The sequence below is a fragment of the Pezoporus flaviventris genome, unplaced genomic scaffold (assembly GCF_033815535.1).
Source record: "Pezoporus flaviventris isolate CSIRO_AGI_PZ_B2104156 unplaced genomic scaffold, CSIRO_AGI_Pfla_v1 ptg000001l, whole genome shotgun sequence".
Lineage (NCBI taxonomy): Eukaryota > Metazoa > Chordata > Aves > Psittaciformes > Psittacidae > Pezoporus > Pezoporus flaviventris.
In genome coordinates, this window is record NW_026892549.1 from 19,334,780 (window position 1) to 19,356,045 (window position 21,266).

At 38.2% G+C, this 21,266-nt stretch overlaps 1 protein-coding gene across 11 annotated transcripts in view; it reads right to left on the reverse strand.

Annotated features, from left to right (window-relative positions):
- The window catches only part of PCDH15 (protocadherin related 15), a 364,105-nt gene that overhangs the window by 166,940 nt on the left and 175,899 nt on the right, over positions 1-21,266 (reverse strand). For all 11 annotated transcript variants that reach the window (XM_061446935.1, XM_061446952.1, XM_061446917.1 and 8 more), the window contains 3 exons: positions 14,100-14,293; positions 7,655-7,787; positions 1,353-1,432 (listed from right to left, as the gene is read on the reverse strand). In XM_061446935.1, the coding sequence (XP_061302919.1) occupies positions 1,353-1,432; positions 7,655-7,787; positions 14,100-14,293 (407 nt within the window). The remainder of the gene's footprint in view (positions 1-1,352; positions 1,433-7,654; positions 7,788-14,099; positions 14,294-21,266) is intronic.

The following is a 21,266-nucleotide window of genomic DNA, read 5'->3' on the forward strand; positions in this document are numbered from 1 at the left end:
AATACAGGTGCTGCCTAGGATCTAACTTCTAGAATTCCTTTACCTCACGGGTTTGGCAGGCGAGAAGTTGGCTTGAATTTGTACACATTTTTTAAGTCTTTCTCTGGTATGGAGAACTATCAGGATTTTTATGCTGCAGTGTTAACAGTATTGTGATAAGCATGAACAACCCAAAACAACTACCCACAAAGTGATCCCCCCCACTTCACAGCACCTCTCGTGTACCCAGGCATGCTTCTTATTATTCAAGTTCTAAAGTCACAGAGTGGGTCAGACCAAGTTTCTTTATGTTTCTATGGGAAGGATTGCTAACATCACTTGTACAAACCGTACAAACCATACAAACCAGCTATGAATCCTAGCGCTCCCTTTGAGCTGATAAGCAAAGTATACCTTCCCTGATTTGCACTGAAAACTCCAGCCCTAAGCAATGAATAAACCCAGCACCCTAACGTGATTTCTTGCTTTTGCCATCTCAGCAGAATAGTCTCCTCTCTAAGCTTTCCCTTTCATTGCCTGACAAGTCTTTATTGTTAGAGGGCCCAGCAATGTTGGTGGACAACAGCATCAGCATCTCTTGGGATGTTCAAGGCTTTTTTCACATTGTTTCATAAGCTATTTGATTCTCTGTATATGGGAGATTAGTGAGTAATGTAGAACTTATTCAGAAAATATGGACCTGTTTTAGTACAATCGCTTCCTCACACCAAATTTGAACAATTTTTTACAATTACACCTGCACAATGAACAAATAAGCTCCAGATTATTTTTGTCCCATCATCTACCACAGGAAGTCAGTTTAGCACCCTCCCTTCCTCCTGCAAAGATAAAAGATACTTTGGCATGTAAATAATAGCTGCTTGGGTAAAATAAAGAAGGGAGTGGTGGGACAGGCAGAGACCTACCTCATGCTTATCATTTCATAACATAACCTTTCTTTCTAACTCTATTTAAGTCGGCATTCAATTTAAGAAAAACAGGCTTTACAGCAGAATACTTTCCACTGTAGACTAAAACACTTGAAGGAAAGAAATTAAAAAAAGAAAGCAAAAGCTGTCCCTGACGTTAGTCAAGAGCTGACAAGTATAAAGTTATTAATTAATCTCTGGTCACTATTTTGAATAGAATGTTTCCACCTCAGTGATCTTTACCTACAAAAGTGTTTAAAATAAACAGTCCCCTGTGAAAACCTCCAGAGTACAATATCATTTACAGAGCTCTCATTAACATCTAAGAGCCAATCTACGGAACAGCTGAATAGATCTGATTACAAGTCTTTCTTTAGCTCTCAACCCACATTTTCACTTGACTGAAAAGTTACAAGTCTATTTTCTAAAGGTTTTTCCACTTACCTTTGAGAGAGATTAAAAACTTGTTGAGGATCTCCGTTCTGAATAAGGTATCTTATAGGGTCACCCTCTCTATCAAAAGCCTTTAGGAAAAAAGAGGATAAAATTAAGTCAGTTACAAAGCCTTCTTTTCTTTCCTTCAATTCATAAACTGGAAAATTAACTCCTGAAGTTCTCTTAAAGTTTTCTACAGGGACGACAAGAATCTGTTTGTAAGGCAACAGTGGGAATTACAGATGGGCTACTTAAGATAAAGCTGTAGCACATCAGAATTCCTATGATACATAGAAACAACAATATCCTGAATATAGACTTTCAAATTACTGCTAAAAATAAACACAGAACACCAAAAGTATGAAATTCAGGCTTCACAGAATTACTTGTATTTTTCTGTGTCTACAGACTGAATAGACTGAACTTTTTGTTTCTTTTGTTCCTATTATTCATTTCCATTTCTTTTCTTATTAGTTTATTAGAATCCCAGTACTTTTACTGATGCTCCATTGAGCAGTTTAGACATTGCAGCACTCACCCTCCATAATAATTTGTTTCGGGGGGGAGGAAGGGGATGAAGATTAGGATGAGATGTTTGAGAAAGACTATTAAAAGCATCAAAGAAAGTGTATTCCACCTACTAGATGACAGAAAAGCTTTTCAGAAGCTGAGTAAACTACTTTTGAAGTTATGCTTCAGCTAACCTATTTATAAAAATGGCCATAAATATACCACATCATTGTTACTTTTTTCATCAAGTATACACACACCTTTTCCCCAAAAAGACTATCAGGAATTTTCCTGAGAAAATATTGTCTCTTGAACTGTCTCACAGTTACAACAATTTAGCATTCCAAATCCAAAGTGATTAAGCACATTACCACAGGAAACCCAGTACATAAAGGGGGCCTACAAGAAACCTGGAGAGGCACCCTTTGCAAGGGCGTGTTGGGATAAAACAAGGGGGAATAGCTTTAAACTGAAAGAGGGTAGATTTAGATTAGATATAAAGAAGAAATCCTTCAATATGAGGGTGGTGAGACACTGGAACAGGCTGCCCAGATAAGCTGTGGCTGCTCCATCCTTGGAAGTGTTCAAGTCCAGTCTGGGCAGAGCTTTGAGCAACCTGGTCTAGTGGAAGGTGTCCCTGTGCAAGGCAAGGGAAATGGAACTAGACAATCTTTCAGGTTCCTTCCAATCCCTAACCATTCTGTGACTCTAAGAATCTACGATTCTGTGACAAACAATAAAGAAATGACTAAAATAATTGCAAGAAGGCCAACCAACAAGTTCACAGAAAGATAGATAGGATTTACCAGGAGACAGAAAAAAAAAAGAGTATTTTTGTGTTTCTCATCTTTCAACAACGATCCTTTTCCTTATCTATTTTTTCAAGCATTTGCTGTACACCATAGTCAAAGCTGTGTATCTTTGTGACCATCTAAAGAGCAGTTCTTTAGAAAAAAAACCTAAACAAACCCAAAAAACCAAAAACAAACTCTCACACACACATTAAGAACAGAAGCACAAACTATTCCAGCATGCAGGCAGAACAGAGGATCTATTAAGAAACCAGCTTGCCTTAACCAAAGGAAGCACATAGAAAATAGTGGCTAAGGCAGATGAAGGGGGCCAGTCTAAAGAAAAAGCAAGAATAACTATATGAGGACAAAGTCAGAAAAAGTCAAGGCAAAACTGAACACAGAAACAGAAAAGCATACAAAGGATAACAAAGAAATGTTTAAATTACAGAGGAAAGCTCAAGAGAGTGGCACTTTGTCGCAATATAAAAGCAGAAAGTTTGATGTAGAGGTCAATGAGCTAACAATTCTTGCATTTCAGCTTCAATCAAGCAGCAAACAAAATTGTGTGGCAACAAAGGGGTAAAATCTCAGATGAGAACTGGGAAAAAATAAAGCAGAGAATAGGTACATAACTAGAGCATCTTTAAATCATCTGCTGAAATTAAAGCCTGATGAAATTCATCCTAGTGTATAAAAACATGGGCTGAAGCAATCTCAAAGCCATTAACAGTTTTCTTTGAAAACTCACAGAGGACAAACTTGCTGAAGGGCAAACACCAGGTACATCTTTCACAGAGGAATGAGACAGGAAATCACAGACCAGACAGGTAAAGCCCAATTCCCAGAAAAGCACAAATAATCAAATTATGTGTAAGTACCCGCAATGACAATATGGAGATGGATAACACAAAGCTAAATTTCTCAAAACAAAGTATGTTGAAGCAATCTAATCTCATTTTACAGAAGACAACAGGTCTTGTATATAGGGAAAAAGATGTGGATGTATTAATGAGTCTAAGCCATAGCAAGGCTTTTCGCACTATCTTATGTAACATTTCCATTAAAAAAGTTCAGACAACATGGTCTCCAAATAGATAACAGGCTTAATCAAGAATAAAGTTGATCATAAAAATTAAGGTCAGACAGCAGTGGGCAGCATTTAGTATTGACAAAATTCTAAAAGGTTGTGCATATTTCTGCCAATACTGATCAATATTTTCATTAACAACATTAGTGATAGAATAGGAAATTTGTTTATTAAATCCATGAATGGCACCAAATGACAGGAGGTGCCAGAACATTAGAGGTTATGAGCAAAATTCAGACAGCCTTATGCTAATGATATTAATGGTTAGGAGCTGACTTTAAAATAAAATAAAATAAAATAAAATAAAATAAAATAAAATAAAATAAAATAAAAACCTGAAAAAGTGCTAGCCAAGAATACAAAATTATACAAATACTAGATACAGAAAATCGGACTAGCTGTCATCTCTGTGAACTATCATAGATTTTAGTTCATCAGAATCACATTGTTGCTTCTATATTTAGTGGTCCTTTGTATTAATTTTACCTTACTTGAAGGTCATCCTGTCCTCACTTCATATTTCATGGTATCTCAGGGGTTTATTTATGGTCTACATTCATTCATAATAAGTCAGGAGACTTTCAGAAAGACAGAAGGTAAAAGACTGGTTCTAGTTAATTTTCTTTTCCTCTTTATGTCCAAAGAAAATGTACCTTTCAATAAACACACTTAAAAAAAAATCACAAGGGAAAGTTTATCATTGTTTAAAAAAACTAAAATAAATCTGTTTCTTTTAAAATGAAAGAAGAGAAAGTTATTATGTGCATAGGAAAAACACTGAAGATTGTACATGAGGAAAAAGCAATCTATAACTACTGTTTTCCTGATCGATTGCATAGTGACTTCATAAACTGTACACTGATTTTATGTTGCCTCCTTGTTCAGCACATAACTGGACCACGATAATGATCCTATTTGTTTTGCAGACTCCCAGAAAAAATCACTATTTACATATTTTAATTAATAATGGCTGGCAGAACATGAAGCATAAACTCCTCCCAGGCATGCAATAAACTCCGCGGGTTATTTACAAATTAGTACTGTGGAGATCATTTAATATTGCATTCCTTAATCTCAAATGTTGTTAATTAAAACACCAGTCACAATCAACTGGGTACATCATAAAATAAATAATGGTGTAAGAAAAAATATAACCTTCCATCATCTCTATGAAATATTTTAATGGAAAAGAAAAATGTAAATTTTATTTTTAGAACATGTATTTTAAAGTCTTATTAGGCAAATTAGGCAAATTTAAAACAGCTGCATTTGCATTGACACTGGTGTTTTGAAGATATTCAGATTTGTCGACTCAGGAATATTTAAAATAAGTTGCTCACTCTCTCCCAGTGTTTGTAATCCTTATGCTGTACACAACACTAACAAAATATTATGAAGGGTCATAAAAGCATAACCTCTTAACCCTGTGCATCAACAAAAACCTCAATACCTTAATTTCAAAACACTTGATGTATTGATAAGACTACTAATGAAAGAAAAAGTCAGTGTGAAAGTTTACACATGAAAACACTTGTTAAATATTTTAGGGCTGGTAATATTCCATAGTACCTATGGAACACAAGCAATACCTTAAGCTATTGTTAAAATTCCTCAAAAAAAAAAACAATATGACTAATTGCTAAGTTTCTGTTTGCCTGGAAAAGACAGCACAAGAGTTCATAAGATTAAAATACTCAGTTTCTGATTTTTTAAAATGTTCCTTATTACACAGAGAATAAAAAAAAGGTGAAAACCAAAATCTACTCCACACAAAGTTCTTTAATACAGATGGATGTTTTAATTCAGAATGAGGCAGATGAACTTGCACAATAAAGACAATGCATCCATATTTCTGGTTCAGGACCACCAGCCCTACAAGAGGTATAGTCTTTGCCAGTTCCCTGAGATGAAGCCATGCATCTTTGTGATTTAACAATTAAGTATTTTTCATAAACAGAAATTGTCTACCTAAATTCAATCATTCATAGCATATTGGTAATACAAGATAAGTTTATATTGCAATAACAATAAGTAAAAGATAACATTTTCTATGCATTTCCAAAGCTCTTAAAACTAACTGATGCATCTCACTCTTTCCCAAACAAAGTAAATTGTCATTTCTGGGGATCTGGGGCATATAGCAAGAGAACATGTACTACTGCATCGTTAAAATGCTTACTAGTGACCGGGCTACAAGGATAGTAGCTGTTATGACCATTTTGCATCACCCCTGCCCTGCCTGGCATGAGCAGTCTTTTCCAGATTTATTCAGCATAACTTACCAAGGATCATTTGAAAAGGAAGACAAAATCTGGGTAAAATGCTTGGGGTTTAGCAAAACCTTAAAGCACACAGATTATTTCAACAATGGGGTTCACTTTCTAACAACATCTAAATTTCATAAAATCCCTAAATACTAAAACCTGCTAATAGTTTTTGTGCCTCCAAAGATCACTTAGGCTTTCAGCCATAGATTCCACGCCTGTCAAGTAAACACAAGTGTTTCTGCTTCTCAGCAAGCTCCTGGCTTGCATTACTCTTTGGGGTTTCTAAAACAAGCATCTCCCCTCCAGCGAGGAAAAGGTTTCTGAACAGCATGGCTCCAATTCTGAACTCATTGCAGGCATTAAAGACATAACAAAAGTTAATTTTTAGCACTGAGTTAAATGAGTCATCCTCCCTCAGCACAGGTGACTGTACCAGTTTAACCATCCATAATAATCTTAATCTTCCATCATCAAACAATTTTAATAGAAATTTACCCATTCACCTGCATCAGTGACTCAATTAGAGTTCCTTTATTTCACATACTTTGGTTTAAATTATTTTTTTTTCTGTGCATTTACTGAATACGCAAAACACAGAGCCATATGCTTCAGCTGCTCTAAACTAACCTAAATTCCACCAAGTTCAACATGTTTCAATAGAGCTACATTGACTTAAGGCAGATAAGACTTTGCTCTGTATGGTTTCTGTTTAGCTCAGGTATCTCAAGTCAGGCATTTCCAGTCTTCCCCCTTTGAATGGCTTTGTGTGAAGTTTGAATAACTATGTTTACAGGAACCATGCTCAGGAGAGCATGCTGTACTGAGTTTGTTTTAGACTTGAGGCCATAACTATTTGACAATAATCCCTCTCCTGATCAATCTGATCCCTCTCCCCAAACATCTAAAGAGTTGTAATTTATCTACCTATTTTGCACAGCTGGCTTTCCAGGCATGTGGACAGAATGCAATGCGGCAAAAGCTTCGGAAACAGTAACTAAGCTAGCAGAAAGCTGGTAAGTTAATCATGCAACAGCCCGCAGAGAAGCAAGTGGGCCTGCAAACTATGTCAGTGCAGCATTATTTAAAAAGCAATACTGGACTAATGTGCTTTCACTGCTTCCACTAGCAGAGCTATATTGTGTGATCAGCTGTACAGGGACCTTTGCTTTTTGTTAGCCTGTTAACAGCAGTTGTTACATACACCAAGGGGAGTAAATATCTTCAGATGCTTTTCAAATACAACAGGCTAAAGAAGGCTGAATGCCAAGAACCTTGTTGAAATTCCATGTGAATTAGGTATGGGACGTTCTAAGCTCCTCTGGTTTGCTGGCAAATGTACATATAGAGATTTTAACATATGAAATCACAGGGCTTTCAAGTTTTAACCATTCATGGAATATATTTTCTTATGTACTTCAGTCCCATATGCAGCCTACAGTACCTTTCCAGGCACACTTAACACAAAAAAAGAACACACACAAATATCCAAGCAAACACTTTTCCTATATGATCCATGTAAAAGAGGCTATTTATTACAGCTAAATAATTTTCAATACTTAGAAACTGTCCTTTCCCCATGTATGCAAGGACTGGCTTCTGGCATTGGTACAAACAGAAGGAATGTGGTAAAGGCTTACAGGGAAACATCTCTACCTGCAGGTTTAACAAAATGGCTCCAGTTCTCATGGCCTCACTGACTTCAAGGCTGTACATCAGCTGGGGAAAGCGGGGAGGGCTCTGGTTGTTAGGTGGAAGGACCTCAATGTAAACAGTAGTAATAGAGCTCCTGAAATGTAAGAATTAAAAAAAATAAAAAAAAAAATCAAAGTCAGTCGAAATCAATAAGTCAACAAACACAAGGCAAACAACAATGTATTTATGTATTTTATCCACTGTGCGTTCTCTGGCTCTAGCAATCTCCCCTTGCTCCTTTAAAAGCTTTAGAATGTATTTTTCATTCTGCATCAAAAATAAAGCAGGCTGCCACGTTAACAGAAGAAAAGCTAAATGATTACTTTAAAAGTAGCCTTAGCGTTCTTTAAAAAAACCCAAAGCAGCAAGATTTCAGTGCACACTCCACATACAAAAAAGATTCATAATCCCCCTGGTAATATTGTGTCCTCTAGAAGAGCGTGACAAATTCTGAGATGGTAACTCTGCCTGCCATGCACAATAGCCACCCCTGGGGGACCCCTGCTATTGTTCAGTTTGCTACCTTTCTTTGAAAGAGAAGGAACAGAAAATATTGATGAAAAAAATAATGCTGGGAGAAGACACAACTCTTTAATAGGCTACACCAATACTGAGGTTCACACAAATAAAATCTAACCCACTTCAATCTAGTGAGTCATGGCAGTACAGGAAACTATGAGAAAACCTGGCAAACCCTTCAACTCCACTGAACCCCTAACCCTGCAAGCAGCATTCCAGTTTGCAAGTTGAAGTCTCTTCAGCAAACACTGACACTCTGTACACACCCTGCGAAGACTATGCTGTCGACATGCTTGCTATTCAGTTGCTCCAAACAGAGAAAGGGAGACAAGTCTCCCTGAAGTTGAAAACCATTAAAAATCTACCTTAAAGGGACCTTTATCTTGCATCTTTGCTCATTTATCCCATCTGCCTTCTCTCCTGTATGTTAAACAGTACCCCTGCCCCAAAACAAAATCCCGAGGAGAGCAAGTATAACACAGGCACAGATTGCCCTTTGACAGAACTGGTAAACCTCAGGCTTTAGGGCTTCAGGAAAGACACCGCTTCAAGAACAAAGGGATTTGTCCCAAATTCTGTCCCACCCCCCTTTTTTTTTAGGGGGTGGAGGTGTGGGTAGGGGAAGAGTGTAAAGGAGGGGAGGGAAGAGAGAAAAGAAAAACATGAACACACAATGAGATGCTTCTTGCACGGCTAGCAAACAGCGCATTTTTAGAGGTTCCTCCCAGAAATTACCAGATATCTTCTGTGGTAAATGACAGAATTAATTATTACCAAAATGACACATCACTGATGGATATTTTTAATTAGCTGTACAGGATTCTGACCAAGCACGGTCATCACTGTGTTACAAATGCTTCCCATTGCCCTTTGCCAGCGGGTTTTATAGCTCCATCCCACTGATTAGAGCTGTGCAGGCCATCACTTCCACAACACCATGACAGACAGCTGTGTTTTAGGGGCTGTGTCATGCAGTGTGCTGACCGTAAAGAACCATTGACATCCCCGTCCAGAAAGACAATTCCCACCCATACGTAACTGCTGCAGAAGTAGCTGCTTCCCTAGGGCCACATCCACACATGCAGCCCACAAGGCAGGGATTAAACTCAGCCTGGGACACTCCATCGCTAACAGCTCAGCCACACATTTTGGCCAGGTTGGACACACACTGAATGTTGCTTTGCTGCTGCCTGCTTTGAACAGGAGACAGACGCATTTATCTATTGTACTGCATGGCGTACCAAGGGGTTTCTGTGAGAAGAAGCTGGGGCTCCCCAGGGTGGCCATGGCTGGTTTCAGCCATTTTAACAGGCCATGGGCCAGGTACAGCCCAGCCTCACAGCCCCGGTAGCAGTGACTCTGGGGGAAAAGATTTAAGAAAGGGAAAACACACCAAATAGGAGGAAAAAAAAAGTGTGAGAAACAGCCCTGTGAGCACCAAGGAGGAGAAGAGGAGGCACTCCAGGCAGCAGAGAAGAGACTCCCTTGCAGCCCATGGGGACACCTCAGTGGGCCAGGGAAAGATGTGGGGAGGAAGGAGCAGCAGAGGGCCTGTATGAACTGACTGTAACCACCACTGACTGTGCTTCTCAGAGGTAGAGCAGTTGGGAATGAACAAATGAGGCTGGGAAAAAAAAGGAGAGTTTGTGGAAGTTGCTGCTTTAGTTTTTATTTCTCAACATCTCACCCGCTGATTGGCAAAAAGTTAAATTAATTTTCCTGAATTCAAGTTGGTTTTGCCTGTGATGATAACTGGTAAAATGACCTCCCTGTCTTTATCTCAACCCACAAACTTTCTCACTTTATTTTCTCCCCATCCTATTGAGGAGGAAAAGTGAGAGAGCAGCTGGCCAAGGTCAACCAACCACTTAGAGATTAACAATATATACAAGTTGACTCTAACGAGCCTTAAACGTTGAACTGCTACACCCTGGCTACCAGCTAGTTGAGGGCATGGAAGAGATACTGTGGAAGCTACCCTTGCCACAGCCAAGTGTTTTTGGAGCAAGTGCAGGATTCTCATTCATCTACAAATATAGGAGATGAGGATCTTACTGCTTGGAACTTACATAATAGCCAGGTCCTTATTTGATTTAATCAAACTTCAAACAAATGTATAATTCGCACTGAAACGCATTAGTGAATGACTGAGCCTTCCTATCTATCATATCCTTGGGCATTTAAGAAGCTGAATTTGCAGTTTATTGACTCAGTGAATATAAACAAAACCAGTGTAATCAGGGGAAGACAATTACAACTAAAGCCGATCATTCTGTGTAAATTACCTCCTTATGAACTACAGCCAGTTACCTGTCTTCTTCTCTGTTTTAAAATAGTCCTTCATATTCCACTAATCTTAATGATGTTCCACACTTACATCCTCGGAGTAAACAAAATACCATCATCAAATGCTCAACAACAGACACAATAAATTAACAGACAAAATATCACTTAAGCACTGGTGCTGCATATTTTCGTGGGATAGCTGCTGTGTATGATATACACATCCAAATAGTTGCAGTTTAGTGTGCATTTTTCTTCCACTGATAAGTATTTAATAAAATATATTGTTATATACCACTTTTTTCCTGATCCTGCTATATCTTAATAATACCCAAGCTGATTTATTGTTTACCAAGGTCTAAAACAAAAAGAAAAAGGTTTCTGTTCACCACAAGAGTAAGAAATTTTTTTACCAAATCTTTAAGATGAGATCACAAAGTAAAGCACTAGTAATCTGCAAACTAAAAGCACTATAATATTAAATGGCTACTTTTTCATTTCCAACCCATTTTTGATTAGCACTTTGCAATTTTAGCCCAATCATTTTGTGTGTGTTATATACAGCCCATTTAGGTGGCTGGCAAAATCTACTTCGGCATGGGAAAGGAAAGGAGAAGAGCTAACCCTTTCTACGGCTGCAGTTGGTGTTTTAACGGTGCAGGGACAGGTTAATACCCTGAGAACAGAACAGAGCTCAGGAATTAAGCAGTGCTCACAACCTCCTATAAGCATGGAAATACGGTTTTATTCTACACCAGCTAAATGGTAATGCAAGGAACACATGGTCAACAAGCCACTGAGATTGCATTCATGTCTCTCCTTTAACTCTGTGTGATTTCCACATACAACTATATTATTTAATGTATAACGAATATATTTATATACATGTAGACTAATATATCTTTGGACAAACGATATCTCTATATGCAACTCAAAAAGAAAGCATACTTTTCCACTATGCGGAATAATAATTTCATAATTGGGTAGTTTCTAGATTGGACTTCATCTAGCAGATGACTGTTGTCACTGACATGCTTCCATTGTATAGAAATCTGAGGTCAACGGTGAAAAGGTTTAGGTCTGAAATGAAATGGATTTGAGAACTATTCTCACTTATTTCAAGAACAGAAACTGATAATCACTATACGCTTAACTACACCTTCAGTTCTAAAAAAACTAGACTTAAATATACTTAAGGTACTTAAGTGTATTTAAATGTACCTTAATAACTGAAATTAATGGTGCTTGCTACATATAGAAACTTTAAGAATACTCAAAAAAAAATCTTGCCTTGTGCACAGTCAACAGCCAAGAATTTAATGAGTCATACCATGCAAAAAAACTACACAGAATGCATTGCGATTTAAATTTGTGCATACAAAGGCTAGAGAGCTACATTTCCTAGCCAGGTTTCGTAGTCTGGTCTTGCTTCATGCATAATCAAGGTGATAAATTCAAATCCAGTCAGTTAACACATTGTCTACAGTTAGCCTGATATGTCTTGCATCAGAACACAAATTTGGGAAAAAAATCCTTAATATTTCAAATTACATCCAAATACTTATTTTACAAGGCATACACCTTCCTGCCTGCTCAGATACATAATGGCTGGCTAGACCAAGGCCATTCCCAGAAGTCTCAAATACTGGTTACTGCCTCCAGGAAGGTGAATCACCTAACATAATGTGACAACTTTGCATTAGAAGCAGCAAGAATTTCATATAACCCCAACTGCAAGATACTAACCACCTCACAGCCAAAAGGAAGGCACTAAGGAGAAAAAAAACAACAGTTTTAAGGATTTCAGAGCTGTAGCTCACATGATCTCTTCCTGATTTTTCTCTGTGTAAAATGACAAGAGCCTGCTTCAAGCACCTCCAGCTGATTTCTGGTTTTCCAGCCTTACAGACTAAGAAGGCAGCAAAAACTTTTTATCCAAATATTCCTTACCAGCTACTAAATCTGGTTGTCCACATTCTTGCTCCACAGCACCTTGCTGAAGTGTCAGTGTCCTTCCCACCTCTTTCCTCCCTGCTTTTTTAACCTTCACAAACAAAGAACAGCTCTGGGCCCCAAATACAGGCCAGCCTGAACCCAGAGCCATTCGCCCAAGCTATGGGAATACTGCATAGATCAAGTGTTTTTTTGAACACATATTGAAAGCTATGAAGCAAATTACTTGGAATCCTATAAAAAGGGAGACAAGCAGAAATGACAAGAGAGGAGAGCTTTTCCACTTTTGAAGACTGCTGCAGTAAAGACATTTTCAGATGAGGAAGTACATGCTCCCAACATACATCATCAGAAGCATGTATTTTTAGACAGTATAAAGATTTCTCAAACATAAAAGGAGCTGATAGCAATCAAAGCTGTACTGTAGGGGCTACTGCTGCTGGGGCCACACTGCTGGATTCTGAAGCTCTCTGAAGTAGCATTATTGATTTTTGTCCTCCACTTTAAAACTATGATAGTACTATACAAAAGCAAGTACATAATAATCCACAATCCTCTCCTCAGCACTATTAACAGACTACTATCAACTACCCTAAGAGAAGGCTTATCAAGAAAGCAAGCAAGAGGGGAAGGAGAAATAAATTCAGCCAGAAGACTATGTTCTCCAGTATTAGTTTTGTGAAACATCTAACAATCTGAATACTTCAGTTATTGGAAAACATAATTATAAAATATGAACACAACAGTATGAGCTGCTTTATTGGAGACATGATAGAAGCAGCAGGTCCTGAAAGAAAAGATGCATTTGTGTTATTCCCCATTTGAAGAAAAGATAAAAGATTGTTCGAGATTTAAGTGCTGGAAACTACTGCCATCCTCTTTGGGCAATGAGGTTGTCACATTATCAATACCAGCCCAAGAAAATGAGAGCTGCTTTTACGCACACAACCCTCATCCCACCTTTACATTTATGCACAATTGCCATATGCAGAAAACAAACTCAAAAGAAGGAGATAAGTGGGACTCAATGCCTTTATCTTTTTTGAACACAAGAGCATCCTATTCCAACCATACTAAATGTGCAGGCTGCTCTTCCTTATCAGGTGGTAGTGAACAGAAATAATTCTGCTGATGGGAATTTAAGTCTTAGTGGGGGCGCTGCTCACTACTGGGACAGCTTGCCAAGTATGTCCACAGCATGCCAAGTCTGGATGACGTTGCACACCCCATAGCTGGAGAGAAGGTCTCCTGCTCAGCCCCAGACTGTTTGGGATCCTTTCTGCATCACAGCAAGCTCCATTCTGAACAAAAAGCATCTCCCTTCTCACTTGCTTTCTTCCTTACATCCCTTCACTTCAATTTCTTTTAACAAATGGGCATGCACAATGACAGCAGAACATGTCAACTTAAAACACCCAGACCATTACAAGTAAATTAAACAATGAAAACTGCATACCGTAAGGAAAATATAAATAAGGAACAAAAAGTGAAAGACTTCTAATATGAAATTTTTCCAAAATGTGATCCTTATACCAAACACAACATACTGAATTATGATTCAGTGCAGATTTATAGACATAAGTGTGTGCCACACTTCTTACGTGCTGCTAAGCACTGATTAAAACATTAGTTTCATTATAAGATGAATTACCTTCTCTGTGCAGGAGGAGCACTATCAGATGCTTTTACAGTGAGAGCATAGGATTGCCCCACTGACAATACAACTCCTGGAGCAATGGTGATAAGGCCTGTTCGGTCATTGATGACGAAGTCTCCCTTATCCCCAGCCAAAATTTCATATACTATTTGTCCATTGGGTCCCTCGTCTGCATCTACAGCGGTGAGCTGCAATTAAAAACCAGAATGTCAGCATGCATGGTCCAGTGTTGTAGTTTAATAGGTTTTTGTAAGGCAACCCAGTAGGGGTAGGGGAAATAGAGGGGAAACTTGAACACCTGTTACATGCAGTAATTTCTAACTACTGTATGACAAGGATACAATTTAAATAAAAGATAATAGGTTTAAAAACATCATGAAGCAGAGAAAAACTGCTTACCTAAAATTGCAAGCAAATTATTTTAAGAAAGATATGAATTATGAAAGCTAAGTAAGACCAAACTTATTCTCTGTGGACTTAAACTTATAAGACTTCCTATAAAGGGGGAAGAGGGAGAGGGAAGAAGATAGTTATTGTGTTGAAAGTATAACAAGAGGATTGTATTTAAATATTGAAAGTTCTCACTTTCTCTCTACAATCTTCAAACTGTCAGTCTTGTTTCTGCAGGAAATTCTAACATCTAGGGCTTATATTACAAGCCCCCAGTGTGGAGGACTGGAGAACAATGCCTGTATCACTCATCTGTGTATGTACCATAAAGGAAGCCACGTGGAAGGGAAATAGCAGCTTTCTCATATGAATACACACCTAGGAAACACAACCATGCACATGACAAACGTGCAAGGTTCTTTTGACATGGGAACATGACACTGCCTACCTGAAAGGCTGTGCTTGTGGAATCTCTACACAGTCTATCTACCAGGACTGTGACTATTCTTGCTTATAGTGTTTCTTTTATATGTGTATAATTTTGATTCTAAGCATGAGAAAAATTTAAGGCCTAATATTTTAGACCCATATTACAATGATAAATATAATGAAATGAGTGGGTTCTTATTCTGCCCTGGGAAAGGCAATGGGTTTATCCCACTTCTGTAGGGTGCCATGCTAAAATAAATATTTACACATACAGACAGAAAATATGGCTCAGTGATCATATTTGTTTGCTTTTAGCCAACTGCCAAGTAGCAATGACTCCGACTGATGCACCATAAAGCAAGTAACTAGAAATCTGAGATTTCAAATCAGACCTCTGCTGTGACAATCAGAAATATACATTCATGCCTCAGTCATGCTGGGTGACAGTCCCATGTCCTAGCTAAGCCCTTTCACCTCTTGTTTTAACTTACACATATAGAGAATAACACAGGTTATTCTATATACAATCTATAATCACACAGCAAACTGCTCACAGTGCCTATCACTTGACCTGTATTACTACAGTTAAAATTGCATCTTAATTATCACCATGCTCAGAAAACACAAAAAGAACACAGCATTTTGTTACATTTAGGGCTTAGTCACCAAAGTACCACCGAACTATACCAGTACCTCTGGATTTTCTAAGGTGAATTTCTTCTTTCCATAGAAGTTATTTGGCTTATACACACTCTGATTTCTCAGTTAGCTCTTAATTTCTTATAATTATACATTACACCTCAAAAAGCACACAGGATAATAAAAGTGGTATGAGTAGTACTTGAACATCTAGGAGGCCACAGCTGCAGCAGGCAGTGGAAGCACTGTCTGTGCACCCAGCTGCCTGGTACCAAGAGCAGACAAGTGGAAATGACAGTGAACAATGGTACAACGGGGTGCTGCTGCTCTCAGCTGCAGCTAAGGAAGTCTGAGGTGAGAAATGGCAAAGGGCACCAGCAGGTACAGCAGCAGAGCCCCCTGGGGTATAAAACCAATAAGAAATCCCAGCCAAGAAATGATTCCCTGCAGGGCTCCTAAAGTGAGTATGAAAAAAATAATAGACTTGTAGCTTCTTGAAAGGTCTCTGCTGGCCTCTCTGCTTTAGCTTTCTTGACACACTCATGCCAGTGGGCTTTATTGCATATAGCATTGCAAGTTCAGGATTTAAGTATAACACACACTGACAGAAAACGCTAGCAACAACTGCAAAGCTAAAAGCAGGATCAACAGACATTATCTCAGCCAGGGCCAGAAAACACAGCAGGCTAAATGTTTGCCTGCTAGACACCTTTTTCTCATCCCCGTGACACTCTCAAAGTCACACTGCATTGCAAGCAGGTAGAAGAACTCACTGAGGTCCGCTATATGAGCATATAATGTAATCTATTAATCAAAATAGCATCACACTAAACCTTCAGCAGGTCACAGCCTTTCAGAGCAATACCTTCAACTTTCAAACCACCTTTGCCCAAGGATAGCTAAAAAACTGGAAGAGCAGAAACTAAACCTTGCTCTCTTTTTGAGAACATATCCACCTCATCCTGTATTTTGAAATTCTAAAAAAGTAATTCCATGAAGACTACACTTTTGGAACATTCTTTGCATTCCACCCATGTGATATCTTGATCTATATATGCATCTTAATATCTTAACTTGCAATGGTTCATCTGAACACACCAAAACTCAGATTTTCTGCACCCTCATAGGGTTTAGAAATTAAACCCCTCTCAAACTCAGTTTCTTTAATCGCTTTTTCTATCATTTCTATACACGACCAGATGTATTCATTAATCTTGCAAAAAGTAACTATCAAACTAAATGACAGAGTTAAGAAAAGTGTGGTAATAACCTCTCCTGAACTTCAGAAGTAACACACACAAAAAGATAAATAAAGGCTTTTACACAAAATACAGGGTCCTAAGTATTTAATGACAGGATTTGGAACAAGGCCAGTTCTTACTGTGACAACATGAAAAAGGAAATTAATTGACTACACAAGTATATAGATTAATAAGGTTAAATAAATTACAAATAACAAATGCCTGAAAAGATAAATGACTTGAATAATGTTTTGGGGGCAAAAACAGGACTCAAAACCAGAATTAGACAGAATTAAAGTTTAACAGCTGCCATAATACACGAGTCTATAAATTCCATCTCCAGCTGTCCCAGAATCATAGAGCTTCACAGTTAACAAGATTTGAGAAATATGGTCTAAAATATACGGAAAGAAACACAAAACAAGATTTATTTTACTTTCCTAAGAAACACTGCATTCAGTTCTGGGCTCCTCTTTACAAGAGAGAAATTGAGTTGCTGGAGCAGGTCAAGAGAAGGGCAACAAAATTGGTGAAGGGCCTAGAACACAAGCCTTATGAGGAATGGCTGAAGGAACTGGGGTTGTTTAGTTTGGAGAAGAAAAGGCTCATGTGGGACCTTATCACTCTCTACAGCTACCTGAAAGGAGGAAGGAATGAGGAGGTGGTTGGTCTCTTTTCCCAAGTAAAAAGGGATACGACAAGAGAAAATGGTCTCAGGCTGCACCAGGGGAGGTTTAGATTGGATATTATGAAAAGTTTCTTCACAGAGGGGTAATCAGGCATTGGAACAGCCTCCTCACGGCAGTGGTGGAATCACTGTCCATGGAAGTATTCAAAAACCGTGTAGATGAGGACCTCAGTGACATGGTTTAGTGGTGGCCATGGCAGTCCTGTGGGAATGGTTGGACTTGATGATATTAAAGGTCTTTTACCACCTAGTTGATTCTATGATTCAATGTACTGAAAGTTTTGTGAAATAGGTGTATATTATGCTGCAGCAAGAAGTGGCTTTCTTGGAAGGAAAAAAGGACTTACAACGATGCCTGACAGCTTACAATGCCACACTCTTCGTCACTATATAGGCTTTCTTCGGACTCTATACTTGGAAAAACCTGGGCTTCACCTTTTGACCTGCAACACTTCCACAGTAACACTTTAAGTGAGCTTGCCCTGAGCAGATAAAGAGATTACTAACCTTTCCAGTAGCCCTGCATTTTTCAAGAAATTAAATGTTCAACAATGTTGGTATGACTTGTACTGACCTAAAGTGAATTCTGCAGAAACTATGAGTAACGGCAGGTCACCTCTCAACAGCTGTCATCAAAATGAGTGTTACAGTCAACTGAGTGCAAGGCTCCAGAGCACATTCAGTACGCATTTATGTTGTATAACAGTGTTGAGGAAACAGTATAGTTGCTCTCCAGAGCAGCACACCAGTGAAAATCACTGGGCTGCCAGAACTTAGATGGCAACCCTCCTCATCCTTCTATGGCTCAGCAGTACAATTCAGCTATTTGTTGCGCTAGGAAAAGCAGTAATGAGTTCCTATGTGTGAGGAGCACACAGGATGACGATGAAAATATTCCTGAACTTGAGCCAACAAAACATAACACTAAAAGCAGGTCAAAACACTTCAATATCTTCTTCAGACACTAGGTCTTTGTCCGTTACTGTTACCTGTATATAGGTATATTTATTGAGAAATGCAAACATAAGCCAGTTTTGTTTTCTGTTTCTGCTAATAATGTTTACTTTGTAGATGGAAATTAATATGGCGACGGACTGAAGGCAAAGCGTTGTAAATAACCACATAAATAAAACATTAGGTTTGGTTTGCAGATGACTATTACAAAGATTTCCTCTAAATTCTGTGGATTTTCTCTAAGTTCTGTGGTTTTATAGCAAGATGCATTTTTAACAGCTGTACGCAGCTGTATCAGCATATGTTTAAAAGCTGCATGAGCATATGCCAGGCTGCAAATACCCAAACATGTCTCTAATACATAATTTAGCATGTGTCTGTATGCAAGGATGGCTTCAGTTACCTGTGCACAAGTGCGGGGAATGAAAAGAAACTGTTTAAAAGAGACAAAGTGACCCAGCACTGAGAAGCTGCATTTGAGGTAACGGCAAAACAGTCCCAGAGGAGGCATTTATTTAATGGCTCTAGATAATTTTTTTCCTGTGTACAATTTAAAGTACTCTTACCGCTCAAGACTAATTCTAACTGCAAGCAAGACAAAGGGGTAGAAACTTTACTGCCTGCAGTTTTACTACCTTTTATCATTTTGCTTTCATTTCTGACCTCCAGCACAATGGTTGTCTATGCTGTGAAGTGGGAAATTGAATGCACTTTGTAACCAAGATCTGGGGCAGGACCTCCAATTTAACTTGCACTGGTCATCTTAGGCAGAATTGTTTCAGCTCGCACAAGATGAACAAACAGGTAATGCACTAATACACTGCAAAGCTTATTTTCCATTTTTAATCATGTCGTTATTTAGTTGTTCTTATAAGAGAGCCCTTGAACATCAGTCATAGCCATATAGGAAACTAGGCAGAAATTAAGATACACAGATAAATTAAAATAGGTTATTTTTGTTTCATAAATTTAAAGCGGAGTGAGAACAGCATATACTTCTTAAGGCTAGTTCACAAGTTATTCTGTAAAGAGAACATATACAAAACCAGAATGGATTTAAATTATTTATGTGAAATATTTTTGCATTATTATTGCATACTCCAACCATCAATGTGTAAGAAGTTCAAATACCTGAATTGCAGGAAGAAAATATTAATAGGAAAGTGGAAATCAGGGCATAAAAATTATAATAATAATATAAAGAAGATGGAATTGAGTACTTTAATAGGTTTAATATTCATCAGTCTATCTTGTGGTAATTATTATTTACAACATTTAACTGATTTAAATTGCAGATATATCAGTCATCTATTTTCTTTCTTGGGGAGCACAATATAATACCTATAAAAGCAGAAGGAAAAATCAGGTAATTCTCAAGCTGAAAGAGACAGAGTATACAGACATTTGAACTTAACTGAAAAGGTACTCTTCTCAACCAAGGCCTCAATCTCACAAGTACTCAGAGTAGGCAACTGAAATAAGAACTTCCCAAAGCAGTTGTTTTCAGCACCCCAATGGTACTGCATTAGTGCCTGCTCAAGTCAGGAAGCAGGTATTTCATGCTGCATGCTGTATCCTCAGAAAATGGAGGGATATCTCTAACTTACTTTCTCTGATTACAGAAAGTCTTTTTTACAGACCAATCATATCTGACCTGTGTCATCTCCCTCTGGGAACTTTCAGAGCTGATGGTCAGCTCACCCCAGACAATCTCAAATGATTCTTAAACAAATTATGAGATAGGGGTACAAGATTAATTTGTTCCACATACAGAAAGCAAACTAAATTTATCATCAGAATCACTGTATTAGCAGTTAAGAAGGGGGAAAAAATAGTCTATTTTCCATTTGGGAAGATATTTATTTATAAAACTGAAGCAAACAGTGATCAGGCAGCACATACCTACCTTCCTGGCCTAAGGAAACCCATGGGTACTTGTGGCACCACAGAATGGTGGCTACTCATAACTCCACAAACCAAATCCCATTTCTCATACTCCTGTAACACTGAATGAAAGACTTGGTGCTTGCAGCCCAGGCAAAAGAACAAGGTAAGCAACCTCCCAAATACTCCAGCAGCCTAAAAATCAGTATTACTGGCATTATCACAGTATGCAGAAATCTGAAGATGACTCTTAGGTTTTTCTGTCAGTTTATAAAATCAGATAATCTTGTGACGTAAGATTAGTTGAAAACAACCCCTCTTCTAAAACAGACAGAATTTTCTACTCTCCGTCTCTGACCACATTATAAACTCACATATTCTGAAAGTAACCACATGCTGACCAAACACGTACAGACAGATGTGTGGAGGAGGGAAAAAACTCCTTCTCAGAACTCTCATGTTTTCTGAGAGAATATTAATTTTTAGCAAAGGCAAGATTAAAGCCTGACTTTCTCTACTAATTTCCAACTTCACAATGTTATTCTAGAAGGTACCTGTTCCAGATCTACTTCAGGCATTAGCTAAGTTAAAATGCTCTGATGATATTTGCATCTAGACTTTTCTTCTGCTGATTTCTGCCCTTTCAATTTTTGGTCCTTGCAATGTTTCTAATCTGCATAATTTCATTGATCTGTCTGAAGGTTTTTATAATGACAAGCAGTCACTCAGCATCAGTGCAGGAATGCAAAAGGTAACTGCTGCAATGAGCGCTGGAGGAACAGCAACATAATGGTATCTCAGACCAAACCTGCTCACAAAGTAATCTGTGTCTCCACTAAGCTAAGATGGCAAAGGCTACTCCAGATGGCCTTGAAGAGCCGCCCCCTTGCTTTTCCCCAGAAGGAACAGTTTACTAAGGAATTTGTAATTTTGTTC